This window comes from Anomaloglossus baeobatrachus, chromosome 9, assembly GCF_048569485.1.
Source record: "Anomaloglossus baeobatrachus isolate aAnoBae1 chromosome 9, aAnoBae1.hap1, whole genome shotgun sequence".
Taxonomy (NCBI): Eukaryota; Metazoa; Chordata; class Amphibia; order Anura; family Aromobatidae; genus Anomaloglossus; species Anomaloglossus baeobatrachus.
The window spans coordinates 222,902,727-222,918,530 of NC_134361.1; the positions used below are offsets into that span (position 1 = coordinate 222,902,727).

Below are 15,804 nucleotides of genomic sequence, written 5' to 3' on the forward strand. Positions count from 1 at the left end.
ATTCCTTTTCTTCTAGCTCCAATTGGGAGACCCAGCACCCGCCCTATTTGTTCTTAGGGTTTCGTTTTTCGGGTGCACATGTTGTTCATGTTGTTTCTTAAGTTCTCCGATCTTGTTATCGGATTGAATTTGTTTTTGAAACTGTTATTGGCTTTCCTCCTTCTTGCTTTGGTACTAAAACTGAGGAATCTGTACTCCTACGGGAGGGTGTATAGCCAGAAGGGGAGGGGCCTTACACTTTTAAGTGTAGTTCTTTGTGCGGCCTCCAGAGGCAGTAGCTATACACCCACTGTCTGGGTCTCCCAATTGGAGCTAGAAGAAAAGGAATTTACGGTAAGTAAACAAAATTCCCTTCTTTCCTTGCAGCAAAACCTCTCTTCAGTGGTGTCTTCTTTCCACTTCCTGGGCGGAGGAAAAATCCTTCCGGCCCCCAGCCGGGGCTGGGGTCACGACGGACGCGAGTCTGTCAGGGTGGGGAGCGGTCTTCCTCCACCACTCGGCTCAGGGAACCTGGACTCCGACAGAGTCCTCCCTTCAGATCAATGTTCTGGAGTTAAGGGCAGTGGATCTAGCCCTAAAGGTGTTCCAGCGGTGGCTGGAGGGCAGACAGATCCGAATTCAGTCGGACAACGCCACGACGGTTGCGTACATCATCCACCAGGGCGGCACACGTGCAGTCGTCAAGCCTTCCGAGCAGTTCGGCGGATTCGGCTGTGGGCGGAAGCCACAGCATCCACCATCTCCGCAGTTCACATCCCGGGCGTAGAAAACTGGGAAGCATATGTTCTCAGTCGCCAGGGCATGGACGCAGGGGAATGGTCTCTTCACCCTGACGTGTTTCTAGAGATCTGTTGCCGCCGGGGAACGCCGGACGTCGATCTAATGGCGTCTCGGCACAACAACAAAGTCCCAGCATTCATGGCTCGGTCCAAGGATCACAGAGCTCTGGCGGCAGACGCGCTAGTTCACGACTGGTAGCAGTTTCGACTGCCTTATGTTTTTCCTCCTCTGGCACTACTGCCCAGAGTGTTACGCAAGATCAGGTCAGACTGCCGCCGCGCCATCCTCGTCGCTCCAGACTGGCCGAGGTGATCGTGGTACCCGGATCTGTGGCACCTCACGGTGGGTCAACCGTGGACACTCCCAGACCGACCAGACTTGCTGCCTCAAGGGCCATATTTCCTTCTGAATTCTGCGGCTCTAAACCTGACTGTGTGGCCATTGAGTCCTGGCTCCTAGCGTCCTCAGGGTTATCTCAAGAGGTCATTGCCACCATGAGACAGGCCAGGAAACCAACGTCCGCCAAGATCTACCACAGGACGTGGAGGATCTTCTTATCCTGGTGCTCTGATCAGGGTTTTACTCCCTGGCCGTTTGCCTTGCCCACTTTTCTTTCTTTCCTTCAATCCGGAATGGACAAGGGCTTGTCTCTCGGCTCTCTCAAGGGACAAGTATCGGCGCTTTCCGGTCCCACCTTACAAGCGTCCGTTAACACCCTCGGATCTTAACAGGGTGCTGACGACTCTTCAGAAGCCACTTTTCGAGCCGATGCGGGATCTCTCTATCTCGCCTTTCGCAAAGGGTGGCCTTCCTAGTGGCAGTCACATCACTCAGAAGAGTGTCTCAGCTAGCAGCGCTGTCATGCAAAGCCCCCTTCCTGGTGTTTCACCAGGATAGGGTGGTTCTACGTCCGGTCCGGACTTTCTCCCTAAGGTATCCCCGTTTCATCTCAATCAGGATATAGTCTCCCCCTCTTTGGGTCCGCATCCAGTTCACCAATGTGAAAAGGATTTGCATTTATTAGATCTGGTGAGAGCACTCCGGCTCTACATTTCTCGCACGGCGCCCCTGCGCCGGTCTGAGGCGCTCTTGTCCTTATCGCGGGCCAGAGTAAGGGATTTCAGGTTTTCAAGTCAACCTTGGCTCGGTGGATCAAGGAACCGATTCTTGAAGCCTACCGTTCTTTTAGGCTTCCGATTCCTGCAGGGCTGAAGGCCTATTCTACCAGAGCCGTCGGTGTCCTGGGCATTGCGACACCAGGCTACGGCTCGGCAGGTGTGTCAGGCGGCTACCTGGTCGAGTCTGCACACTTTCACGAAACACTATCAGGTGCATACCTATGCTTCGGCAGATGCCAGCCTAGGTAGGCGACTCCTTCAGGCGGCGGTTGCCCACCTGTAAGAGGAGGCCGTTTTTCGGCTCTTTTTATCGAGGTATTCTTTTACCCACCCAGGGACTGCTTTTGGACATCCCAATTGTCTGGGTCTCCCAATGGAGCGACAAAGAAGGGAATTTTGTTTACTTACCGTAAATTCCTTTTCTTCTAGCTCCTATTGGGAGACCCAGCACCCGCCCCTGTTCCCTTCAGGCTGTTGTTCTTTTGTGTACACATGTTGTTCATGTTGAATTGTTCTTTTGGTTCATGGTTCAGTTCTCCGAACATCCTTCGTATTGAATTTACCTTAGACCAATTTATAAGTTTCCTCCTTCTTGCTTTGGCACCAAAACTGAGGGGCCTGTGATCCACGGGAGGGTGTATAGGCAGAGGGGAGGGGTTACACTTTTTAAAGTGTAGTACTTTGTGTGGCCTCCGGAGGCAGAAGCTATACACCCAATTGTCTGGGTCTCCCAATAGGAGCTAGAAGAAAAGGAATTTACGGTAAGTAAACAAAATTCCCTTCTTTGTATTTATATTCGAGAACAAAATATATTTTTTTTTCTCTAATATAAATACAATAAATTTTAGAATTATAAAACAATATATAAAAATTATTTTATTTTAGATTTTTTTTCTCTTTAACCCTTTCACGACCGGCCGATTTTTCGCTTTCCGTTTTTTTTTTTCGCCATTCTTTTTCTGAGAGACGTAACTTTTTTATTTTTCAGTCAATATGGTCATGTGAGGGCTCATTTTTTGCGGAACGAGCTGTACTTTTAAATGAAACCATCAGTTTTACCATATTGTGTACTAGAAAATGGCAAAAAAATTCCAAATGCTGAAAAATAGCAAAAAAAGTGCGATAGCACTATGGTTTTTGAGATATTTTATTCACTGTGTTCACTATATGGTAAAACTGATGTGTGGGTGTGATGCCTCAGGTCAGTGCGAGTTCGTAGACACCAAACATGTATAGGTTTACTTTTATATAAGGGGTTAAAAAAAAATCGGAAGTTTGTCCGAAAAAAGTGGCGCACGTTTTACGCCATATTCCGTGACCCGTAGCGTTCTCATTTTTCGGGATCTTAGGCTCAATGACGGCTTATTTTTTGCGTCTCGAGCTGACGTTTTTAACGGTACCATTTTTGCGCAGATGCTACGTTTTGATCGCCTCTTATTGCATTTTGCGCAAAAGTTGTGGCGACAAAAAAACGTCGTTTTGGCGTTTGGAATTTTTTTGCCGCTACGCCGTTTACTGATCAGATTAATTGATTTTATATTTTGATAGATCGGGCGTTTCTGAACGCGGCGATACCAAATGTGTGTATATTTTTTATTTTTTTAACCCTTTAATTTTCAATGGGGCGAATGGGGGGTGATTTGAACTTTTAGGTTTTTTTGTTTTTTTTTAATTTTTTAAAACTTATTTTTTAACTTTTTTTTTTTATTTTACTAGTCCCCCTAGGGGGCTATTGCGATCAACATTCCGATCGCTCTGCAGTATCTGCTGATCACAGCTGGAAGGCTGTAAACAGCAGATACGCTGTCTTTCTCTTTTGCTGTGCCCCGGGCACAGCGAAAGTGAAACCAAGTCATGTGTAGTACAGGAGTCATCACATGACCCTGTGCTACCATGACAACTATCGGGAGTCACGTGATCGCGTCACGTGACTTCCGGTTTCGGGTGGTAAGTAAATGCTTACCGCAATCGCGCTTATAATGGCGCTGTCATGTATTGACAGCGCCATATAAGGGGTTAATCGGCACGAGCAGATAACGATTCTGCTCGTGCCTAGCAGGCACACATCTCAGCTGTGAAAATCAGCTGAGATGTGTGCCGATCGCGGCATGCTGCCGCCGGAGGACCGCGGGCAGTAAGATTATGTCATTTAGGACGTAATTTTACTGCCCGCGGTCGTTAAGGGGTTAATATAAAGACGAAAAATATTATTTTCTTTTTCGCTCCTAATTGGGAGACCCAGACAATTGGGTGTATAGCTATTGCCTCTGGAGGCCACACAAAGTATTACACTTAAAAGTGTAAGGCCCCTCCCCTTCTGGCTATACACCCCCAGTGGGATCACTGGCTCACCAGTTTTGTGCTTTGTGCGAAGGAGGCAACACATCCACGCATAGCTCCACTGTTTAGTCAGCAGCAGCTGCTGACTATGTCGGATGGAAGAAAAGAGGGCCCATACTAAGGGCCCCCAGCATGCTCCCTTCTCACCCCACTTCATGTCGGAGGTGTTTGTTAAGGTTGAGGTACCCATTGCGGGTACGGAGGCTGGAGCCCACATGCTGCTTCCTTCCCCATCCCTTTTTACAGGGCTCTGGGTGAAGTGGGATTCTATCGGTCTCCAGGCACTGAGGCCGTGCTCCATCCACAGCCCCTGGTATTGCTGGACATGGAGCGGAGTATCTTCAGGGACATGGCCCTGCTACATGGAGGTACTCGGTGTCCCTGCGGGGACCGCGCAGACACACGGCAGCACTGCTGGGTGTGTTAGTGCGCCAGGGACAGCGGCGCTGTCCGCACTAGTGCCATCGCACACCACAGCGTTGCTGGGTGTGTTAGTGTATTGGGTGACTACCGCGCTAACGCCGCTGCCGTTTTTATTTAAGGCGCCGCTGGGAGTTGTGGTGCGCCGGGGACTTCCGCGCCGGCCAGCACTGATATGCCGGCCGCGCTTATTAACTCGAGTCCCCGGCTTCTGGGCCTAGTCTCCCTTCGTTACCGCCCACAGCCCTGACAGTCAGGGTAGGGGCGTGACGCTGCATAGCACAGCAGCGCTGAGAGCTGGAGTATGTTTTGCATACTCCACCCCTCTCACTGTGTGCGCTGTGAAACCGGATTCCCGCACTTTCTCAGGCACGCCCACGGCTTCCTTCTCTATACAGGACGCCGGCAGCCATTAGTGTCAGTTTTCTGTACGATACAGAGACAAGTGTGGAAGACCCTGGCATTCTGATAGTCACACAATCGCTGCAACAGACGTTAAGCAGCACCTGTGGTGCTAACCCCACTAGTGCAGAAGTGCACTTATAGATATGCTTGTACTATATACATTGCACTGTTTGGTCGCACGTTGTATATACCCTCCTGGATTGTGCGGAGGAGTTATCAGCATATTCTCTGTGTAAAACAAAGGTGCAGAACCACATGTTTTTCTATGCAGCCGGTACAGCATGTACGGCTATACGGCCGGCAGGTTACATAGACCCCCATGGTATCCAACTCAGCCGGAGTCTCTGCTAATGGCCAGAGGATGAGGACGGTGTCTGCAGTATTTACTGACAGATTTTCTGAGACTATGGCTATGATACTAGAAGCCTAGCAGTCCGGACATGTCTCTCACAACATGGGCACTGTTGAATCATTGATCCATGGCCCCCCTCAGTGTGAACAACTAACAGCTCCGGGAATGTCACACGCATCCCAGAGTCACGGCTCTGCACAGACGTCAGTCCCAGACAGCCTAAGCGGGCTCACTATGAGCGGCCCAAGGTTTCATCAGGGTCCTAGCAGAAGGACTCTCTGTGTAATGAGGCGGAAGTAGCGGCTCAGGATTCTGATCCTGAGACCGCTCTCAATCTGGATACACCTAATGGTGACGCCATAGTGAATAATCTTATAGCGTCCATCAATAGAATGTTGGTTATTTCTCACAGCTCCTCCAGTGGAGGAGTCAGCTTCACGTATTTTTCTGGACCACTCTGCCTTCAGAGAGGCAGTCCAGGAACACCACACTTATCCAGATATGCGCTTCTCCAAACGGCTTAGGATACACGTTATCCCTGCCCCCTGACGTGGTCAAGGACTGGACCCAGTGTCCCAAGCGGCATCCTCCAATCTCCAGGCTTGTAGCTAGATCCATAGTTGCAGTGGGAGATGGAGCTGCACTTAAAGATGCCACTGACAGACAGATGGATCTCTGGTCTAAATCCATCTATGAGGCTGTCGGCGCACCGTTGGCTCCAGCATTCTCACCCTTGGGGCACTCCAAGCTATTTCAGCTTGTCTTACACAGATTGACACGGTTACACGTACATCTGTGCCGCAGGTGGCATCCTTAACCTCTCAAATGTCTGCATTTGTTTCTTACGCGAGTCAGGTTGCCCTAGACTCTGCGAACCGTGCGGCAGTAGCCTCCGCTACTCCGTGTTTTTAAGCAGAGCCTGGTCTGCTAGTTAAGTGAATGGAAGGCACATTCTGCTTCCAAAAAAGGGTGCTTAACCAGTTGCCTTTTTCTGCTGACCGACTGTTTGGTGAGCGTTTGGATGTAACCATTAAACAGTCCAGGGGTAAGGATTCATCCTTTCCTCAGCCCGGACACAACAAACCCCAACAGAGCAGGAGGCAGTCGGGGTTTCGGTCTTTTCGAGGCTCGGCCAGGTCCCATTTTTCCTCGTCCAATGTGGACTCAAAAGGATCAGAGGAGCTCAGATTCTTGGCGGGCTCAGTCACGCCCAAAAAAGAGACAGTCTGAAAACCCGCTTCCAAGGCGGCTTCCTCATGAATTGCGGCCTCCTCTCTCCGCATCCTCGGTCGGTAGCAGGCTCTCCCGCCTTGGCGATATTTAGCTGCCATAGGTCAATGACCGTTGGGTGTGAGACATTCTGTCTCACGGGTACAGGATAGAGCTCACTTCTCGTCCTCCAACTCGATTCTTCAGAACTTCTCCACCTCCCGGCCGAGCCGCTGCTCTTCTGCAAACAGGGTGCACTCTATAGGCAGAAAGAGTGATGACCCCCGTTCCTCTTCAGGAACAAGGTCACGGTTTTTACCCCAAATTATTTGCGGTGCCTATAAGAACGGGCCGTTCCGTCCCGTTCTAGATCTAAAACTGCTCAGCAAGCTCGTGGACACCAGGCGGTTCCGGATGGAATCCCTCCGCCATGTCATCGCCTCAGTGTCCCAAGGAGATTTCCTAGCATCATTAGGCATCAAGGATGCCTATCCACACGTGCCGTTTGATCCAGAGCACTAGCGTTTCTACGCTTCGTTATAGGAGACGAACACCTTCTGTTCGTAGCTCTACCTTCCGGCTAGCGACAGTCCCACTGGTCTTCGCCAAGGTCAGGGCAGCAGTAGTCACAGTCCTGCACTCTCAGGGTCACTCTGTGATCCCATATTTAGACGATCTACTTGTCAAGGCACTCTCTTAGGAAACATGCCGACACTGCCCGAACGTTGCGCTGGAGACTCTCTAGAGTTTTGGGTGGATCATCAACTTTTTAAAGTCAGATCCGACCCCGACCCTATCGCTAACATATCTAGGCATGGAGTTTCATACTCTCTCAGCGATAGTAAAGCTTCCGCTAGACAAACAGCATTCACTACGGGCTGCAATCTCTTCTTTAAGAACCAGTCGCACACATTGAGACGCCTCATGCACTTCCTACGTAAGATGGTAGCAATGGAGGCAGTTCTTTTCGCGCAGTTTCATCTGCGTCCACTACAATGTGACATTCTCCGCCAATGGGACGGGGAGTCGACCTCCCTCAACAGAGTCGTCTTTCTTTCTCAGGCGGCCAAGGAATCTCTACGGTGGTGGCTTCTTCCCACCTCATGGTCAAAAAGAAGGTCCTTCCTATCCCCATCCTGGGCGATAGTTACGACAGACGAGTCGATCAGGGTGGGGAGCAGTTTTTTCTCCACCACAGCGCTCAGGGTTCGTGGACTCAGCAACAGTCCACCCTTCAGATCAATGTTCTTGAACACAGAGCAGTGTATCTTGCCCTACAAACCTTCCAACAGCAGCTGGAAAGCAAGCAAATCCGACTTCAGTCGGACAACTCCACAGCGGTGGCATACATCAACCACCAAGGAAGAACGCGCAACCGACAAGCCTTCCAGGAAGTCCGGCAGGTTCTGATATGGGTGGAAGACACGGCATCCACCATATCCACAGTTCACATCCCAGGCGTGGAAAACTAGGAGGCTGACTTCCTAAGTCGCCGGGGTGTGGCCGAAAGAGTATGGTCTCTTCACCCGGACGGGTTTCAGGAGATCTGGCGCCGCTGACAGAGGCCGGACGTCGATCTAATGGCGTCACGGCACAACAACAATGTGCCAGCTTCATGGCACGGTTTCACAATCATCGAGCTCTGGCGGCAGACGCCTTAGTTCAGCATTGGTCGCAGTTCCAGCTACCTTATGTGCCACCTCTAGCATTATTGCCCAGAGTGCTGCGTTAGATCAGGACCGACTGCGGCCGCGCCATCCTCGTCGCTACAGATTGGCCGAGGGTGTTGTGGTTCCCGGTTCTGTGGTGCCTCACGGTAGGCTAACCGGGGGCACTACCAGACCAATCAGACTGGCTGTCTCAAGGGCCATTCTTCCATTTGAATTCTAAGGCCCTCAACCTGATGGTGTGGCATTGAGTCCTGGAACCTAGTGTCGTCAGGGTTACCTCAGGACGTGGTTGCCACCATGAGACAGGCTAGCATACCAACGTCCGCCAAGATTGACCACAGGACGTGGAAGATATTCTCAGTGCTCGGCGCAGGGTGTTTCTCCCTGGCCGGTTGCATCGTCCATGTTTCCTTCCTTCCTGCAATCTAGGTTGGAAAAAGGGTTGTCGCTCAGTTCCCTTCAGGGACAAGTCTCAGCGCTATCTGTATTTTTTCAGAAACGACTTCCTCAGGTACGCACGTTCCTACGGGGAGTTTGTCTTCTCAGCACTCCGTACAGGCGGCCGTCAGAGCCCTGGGATCTGAACAAGGTTCTAATTGCTCTCCAGATGCCGCCTTTCGAGCCTTTGAAAGAGGTCTCCCTTCCCGCTTTCTCAGGAAGTGGCCTTCTAGTAACGGTCTCGTCTCTTGGGAGAGTTTCCGAGCTAGCAACGCTCTCATACAAATCTCCCTTCCTGGTCCTTCACCAGGACAGGGTAGTTCTGCGTCCGATTCCGGAATTTCTCCCTAAGGTGGTATCCCTCTTTCATATCAATCAGGATATCACCTCACCTTCTTTGTGCCCTCGTCCAGTCCATCAATTTCAGAAGGATTTGCATCTGTTGGTTCTGGTGAGAGCACTCAGGTTCTACTTCCCGCATGGCGCTCCTGCGCCACCCGGATGCACTCTTTGTCCTTGTCGCTGGTCGGCGTAAACAGTCGCAAGCTTCTGAATCCACCCTGGCTCTGGGGATCGAGGAACCAATTCTTGAAACCTACAGTTCTTCTGGGCTTCTGGTTCTCTCAAGGCTGAAGGCCCATTCTACCAGAGCCGTGGGTGCATCCTGGGCATTACGGCACCAGGCTACGGCTCAGCAGGTGTGTCAGGCACCTACCTGATTGAGTCTGCATACTTTTACCAAGCATTTTCAGGTGCATACCTACGCTTCGGCAGACGCCAGCCTAGGTAGATAAGGCCTTCAGGCGGCGATTGCCCACCTGTAGGGAAGGGCTGTTTGACGGCCCTATCACGAGGTATTCTTTTACCCACCCAGGGACTGCTTTTGGACGTCCCAATTGTCTGGGTCTCCCAATTAGGAGCGAAAAAGAAGAAGGGAATTTTGTTTACTTACCGTAAATTCCTTTTCTTCTAGCTCCAATTGGGAGACCCAGCACCCGCCCTGTTTTCTCGGGGTTTTTCTGTTTTTTCGGGTACACATGTTGTTCATGTGGTATGGTTCAGTTCTCCGATGTTTCCTCGGATTGAATTGGTCTTTAAACCAGTTATTGGCTTTCCTCCTTCTTGCTTTGGCACTAAAACTGGTGAGCCAGTGATCCCACTGGGGGTGTATAGCCAGAAGGGGAGGGGCCTTACACTTTTAAGTGTAATACTTTGTGTGGCCTCCAGAGGCAATAGCTATACACCCAATTGTCTGGGTCTCCCAATTGGAGCTAGAAGAAAAGGAATTTACGGTAAGTAAACAAAATTCCCTTCTTTATATATTTATAAATATTTTATATATATATTTTTGAAAATATATTTTAATATATTTTGTAAAATTATATTTTTTTAAATTCTATTTTAATATATATTTTTAAATCTAAATGTGTTTAAAAGCATTGCAAAAACGGAGGATGACCCCAATAATCTGATCAATGGTTTGACCCCCAGTAGATAGATAGAGATAGATAGATAGATAGATAGATATCTATTTAAAGAGAAGAAAAAAATCTAATAGAAATACAAGAATTTTTAGATATTTTATTATATATATAATTATATATTTCTTCAGCGCTCTATTGGGAGACCCAGACGATTGGGGTATAGCTACTGCCCTCTGGAGGCCACACAAAGCACTACATTAAAAGTGCAAGGCCCCTCCCCCTCTGGCTATACCCCCCCCGTGGTATCACGGGTTCTCCAGTTTTAGCTTTGTGTGCGAAGGAGGTCAGACATTCCATGCATAGCTCCACAGATTTTAGTCAGCAGTAGCTGCTGACTGTTTCGGATGGAAGAAAAGAGGACACATATAGTGTCCCCAGCATGCTCCCTTCTCACCCCTGGATGGTGTTGTAAGGTTGAGGTACCTATTGCTGGTACAGGGCTGGAGCCTGACATGCTGTTTTCCTTCCACATCCCCTGGTAGGGCTCTGTGGAAGTGGGATCCTGCCGGCCTCTCAGCTCTGATGCCGGGCTCCATCCACAGACCCATTAGAACCTGATGGATTCGGAGCAGGAGTACGATCAGGGACCGGGCCCTGCATCATACAGGTACTCTGTGTCCCCGGCAGGCACAGACACACTCCGGGCTGGCTGGGTGTTGTAGTGCGCCGGGGACCGCAACGTGGAGTTGGTGTCCCTACAGATTACTGGGGGATTGTTTGTGTTTGGGAACGCAGCGCCGACCCCCTCTGGACCGGGCGGCGCTGCTGTGACTTGTGGTGCGCCGGGGATCCGCCGGCCGCGCTTTTACGGCGGCGGCGGTTATAAATTTAGTCCCCGGCTTTTTGGGCCTAGGACGCCGGCAGCTCCGTTTCGTTCCCGCCCCCACCCTGTCATTCAGGGTAGGGGAGAGACGCTGTTCGCTAGCAGCGACGAGGGCTGGAGCCTGATTTACATGCTCCAGCCCTCACACTATGCACAGAGGGAAGCAGGCTTCCCGCTCTTGGCCAGGAACGCCCAGGGCCCGCCCCCCTTCTCTCTCAGGACGCCGGCAGCCATTACATGCATGTCTGGCTGGAGGAAGGACGCAAGGCTCTGGGAGACCTGGACTAGGGGCTATCTGGCGACCACACACCCGCTTTTTAAGCGGGCGGTAAGCGATTTTTCTGTGCTGGTCCCTCTAGTGCCTCACTGTGTATTAGTGTACTGGGTACAGATATATAGATATTGTATTTCTTGCACTGTGAGGTGCGCTTCTGGCTGCATATCCCAGATCGCTCTGTGGAAGCAGCAACATGTCATCCTCAAAACGCAAGGCGGCCAAGGCAAAAAGGGCTGTGTATACTGCGTGTGCTGCATGTGGGGCTAATCTACCAGCAGGCTCCGATGACCCCCATTGTGTGCAATGCTCCGACCCGGTGCTGCTTCGCCAGCCGGAGTCAGGAGAGGTAGCGACCCAGGCTGAGACGCTTGTAGGTTCTGCCCCGGTGACAGGGACGGACTTTGCAGTTTTTGCAGATAATATGTCTGTATCTATGGCAAAAATCCTTGAAACCTTGCAATCTATGCATGGGGCTCAGTCTCTGGACACGGCGAGGCCTCTGTCCTCAGGTCCCCCTTACTTGGAATGTTTCCAGCCTACAGGGGGGTCCCCGGCTTCACAGGCCGAGGATTATGACTCAGATGATGGCCCCAGCCACCCTAAGCGAGCTCGCTGGGAAAGACCCTCGACGTCTTCACACTGCTCAGGGTCTCAGCGCAATCAGTCTCCCTGTGATGCGTCTGATGAGAGTGATCAGGAATCCATTCCTGGAACCCCTCTCAACCTGGATACCCCGGATGGGGATGCCATGGTAAACGACCTTATCTCAGCCATCAATAGGCTGTTGGATATTTCTCCCCCAGCCCCTTCAGCAGAAGAGGCGGCTGCGGAGCAGGAGAAGTTTCGTTTCCTTTATCCCAAGCGTAAATTGAGTGCTTTGTTAGATCATTCTGACTTCAGAGAATCAATCCAGAAGCACGACGCTCACCCAGAAAGGCGTTTCTCTAAACGATCTAAAGATACGCGTTTCCCTTTCCCCCCTGAGGTGGTCAAGCGCTGGACACAGTGTCCAAAGGTAGACCCCCCGATTTCCAAACTTGCAGCTAGATCCATAGTTGCAGTGGAGGATGGCGCTTCACTTAAAGATGCCAATGACAGACAGATGGACCTTTGGTTAAAATCTGTCTATGAAGCCATCGGCGCGTCGTTTGCTCCGGCATTCGCAGCCGTATGGGCACTCCAGGCTATTTCAGCTGGCTTAGCAAAAGTGGATGCTATCATACATCCAGCAGTGCCGCAAGTGGCGTCCCTTACCACGCAGATGTCGGCGTTTGCGTCTTACGCTATCAATGCGGTCCTAGAATCTACCAGTCGCACCTCAATGGCGTCCGCCAATTCGGTAGTTTTGCGCAGAGCCTTGTGGTTAAGGGACTGGAAAGCAGATGCTGGTTCCAAAAAATGTTTAACCAGTTTGCCTTTATCTAGAGAGAGACTGTTTGGCGAGCCATTGGCTGACATCATTAAGCAGTCCAAGGGTAAAGACTCCTCTTTACCACAACCCAGAACAACCAAACCTCAGCAGAAAAAGGACTGGCCGAGGAGGTCGTGGTATCCGGATCTGTGGCATCTCACGATCGGTCGACCGTGGTCACTGCCAGACCGACCAGACTTACTGTCCCAAGGGCCGTTTTTCCATCAGAATTCTGCGGCCCTGAACCTGACTGTGTGGCCATTGAGTCCTGGATCCTAGCATCTGCTGGATTATCTCAGGGAGTCGTTGCCACAATGAGACAAGCTAGAAAGTCGAATTCGGCTAAGATCTACCACAGAACGTGGAGGATTTTCTTGTCCTGGTGCTCTGCTCAGGGAGTGTCTCCCTGGCCATTTGCATTGCCCAAGTTTCTTTCCTTCCTGCAATCGGGGTTAGAAAAGGGCTTGTCGCTCAGCTCCCTTAAAGGGCAAGTTTCGGCACTATCCGTGTTTTTTCAGAAGCGTCTAGCACGTCTTCCTAAGGTGCGCACGTTCCTGCAGGGGGTCTGTCATATTGTGCCCCCGTACAAGCGACCGTTAGATCCATGGGATCTGAACAGGGTACTAGTTGCCCTCCAGAAGCCGCCCTTCGAGCCTCTGAAGGAAGTTTCCTTTTCTCGGCTGTCGCAGAAAGTGGCGTTTCTTGTTGCGATCACATCGCTTCGGCGAGTGTCTGAGCTGGCAGCTCTGTCATCTAAGGCTCCCTTCCTGGTGTTCCACCAGGACAAGGTTGTGCTGCGCCCCATTCCGGAGTTTCTTCCTAAGGTCGTATCCTCTTTTCATCTTAATCAGGATATTTCCTTGCCTTCTTTTTGTCCTCATCCGGTTCACCGGTATGAAAAGGCCTTACGTTTGCTAGATCTGGTGAGAGCACTCAGAATCTACATTTCCCGCACGGCGCCCATGCGCCGTGCCGATGCACTTTTCGTCCTTGTCGCTGGTCCGCGCAAGGGGTTGCAGGCTTCTAAAGCCACCTTGGCTCGATGGATCAAAGAACCAATTCTAGAGGCCTACCGTTCTGCGGGGCTTCCGGTTCCTTCAGGGCTAAAAGCCCACTCTACCAGAGCCGTGGGTGCGTCCTGGGCATTACGTCACCAGGCTTCGGCTCAACAGGTGTGCCAGGCAGCTACCTGGTCCAGTCTGCACACTTTCACCAAGCATTATCAGGTGCATACCTATGCTTCGGCGGATGCCAGCTTAGGTAGAAGAGTCCTGCAGGCGGCAGTGACATCCCCGTAGGGGAGGGCTGTTTTGCAGCTCTAACATGAGGTATTTCTTTACCCACCCAGGGACAGCTTTTGGACGTCCCAATCGTCTGGGTCTCCCAATAGAGCGCTGAAGAAGAAGGGAATTTTGTTACTTACTGTAAATTCCTTTTCTTCTAGCTCTTATTGGGAGACCCAGCACCCGCCCTGTTGTCCTTCGGGATGTTTTTTTGTTGTTTGCGGGTACACATGTTGTTCATGTTGAACGGTTTTTCAGTTCTCCGATGTTATTCGGAGTTAATTTGTTTAAACCAGTTATTGGCTTCCTCCTTCTTGCTTTGGCACTAAAACTGGAGAACCCGTGATACCACGGGGGGGGTATAGCCAGAGGGGGAGGGGCCTTGCACTTTTAATGTAGTGCTTTGTGTGGCCTCCAGAGGGCAGTAGCTATACCCCAATCGTCTGGGTCTCCCAATAAGAGCTAGAAGAAAAGGAATTTACGGTAAGTAACAAAATTCCCTTCTTTTATAAAAAAATTCTCTTTAATATAAATACAATTTTTATATATTTTTATAAATATATTTTAATATATATTGTAAAATTTTATATTTTTATAAATATATATTCATGTATTAATAATTATATAAAGTATTTAAAATATAATTTATATAAAATTTATATATTTTTTTTTTTTTTAGGATGACCGAAATTGTCACGAAAGTGTCCAAAAAGAAGATCGGGAAACACGTAAAGGCTCTGGTGTTTGAGCTCTGCTGCAACGACGATGACGGCGAGGATGTGGAGGTCCCCTACGTCCGCTACACCATCCGCTGAGCTTCCGCCAGATCTCCAGCTACAATGCACACTGGGGGAAAAGAGGGGTTTTCTGGAGCAGATTGGAAAAGGGCACAGGAGATGGGGGAGGGGTGCTATACAGAATCACTGAAAATAATAAATAAATTAGGAATTGTAAAGTCTGACTCTTCTACTGCTATTAACCCTCGAGTGCGGTGAAGAGACCCCGACATAAGGGGGGGTGCACGAATCTCATTGTAACGTAATCCCATCACCCGTCTGGTACCATGTGAGGTTTGTGAGCATTCTACTAAATCCAGCTGACCCGTCCCCTCACTCGCACTCCAGCCCCCCCACCCCCGGACCCTGTCCGGTCTCTTGGGGGGGCTCCAGCCGCCGATGACCTTTCCCGCTCCATGTATTTGTACAGTTAGTCGTTTAGTGCACCAGTTTGCTTTAACCCTTCTGCCGCATGAGAGCGATCTGTAGGGGGAAGGGTTATTGGCTGCGAAGAATTGAGCTGGAGAGTCCTGTGCTCGGACCCGACCGCATGGGGAGCCAGACAGCGATATTTTCTATTATTCTTGCCTTGCCCACAACTTACAACATCCCGACCGTGCCAGTGACCCGAGGGCCGAGGAACAGCCAGATATAGCTTTAGTGTCATGAGAAATGCAGTCACTGCTGTTCTTGTAGAAATGTCTCTTTATACTGTGTTTGAAATCTGAAAAAAAATAAAAAAAAATGACCTTCAGAAGCTTGTGAGTGATGTTTATCTATACTCCAGAGCTGCACTCACTATTCTGCTGGTGCAGTCACTGTGTACATACATTACATTACTGATCCTGAGTTACCTCCTGTATTATACTCCAGAGCTGCACTCACTATTCTGCTGGTGCAGTCACTGTGTACATACATTACATTACTGATCCTGAGTTACCTCCTGTATTATACTCCAGAGCTGCACTCACTATTCTGCTGGTGCAGTCACTGTGTACATACATTACTGATCCTGAGT

General features: G+C 50.2%; 1 protein-coding gene across 1 annotated transcript in view; it reads left to right on the forward strand.

The window, feature by feature from the left end:
• UBA1 (ubiquitin like modifier activating enzyme 1) overlaps nt 1-15,543 on the forward strand; it is a 50,691-nt gene extending 35,148 nt beyond the window's left edge. The window contains exon 26 of the mRNA XM_075324620.1: nt 14,690-15,543. Coding sequence (XP_075180735.1) covers nt 14,690-14,825 — 136 coding nt within the window. The 3' untranslated portion in view covers nt 14,826-15,543. The remainder of the gene's footprint in view (nt 1-14,689) is intronic.
• The last annotated feature ends 261 nt before the right edge of the window (nt 15,544-15,804 follow it).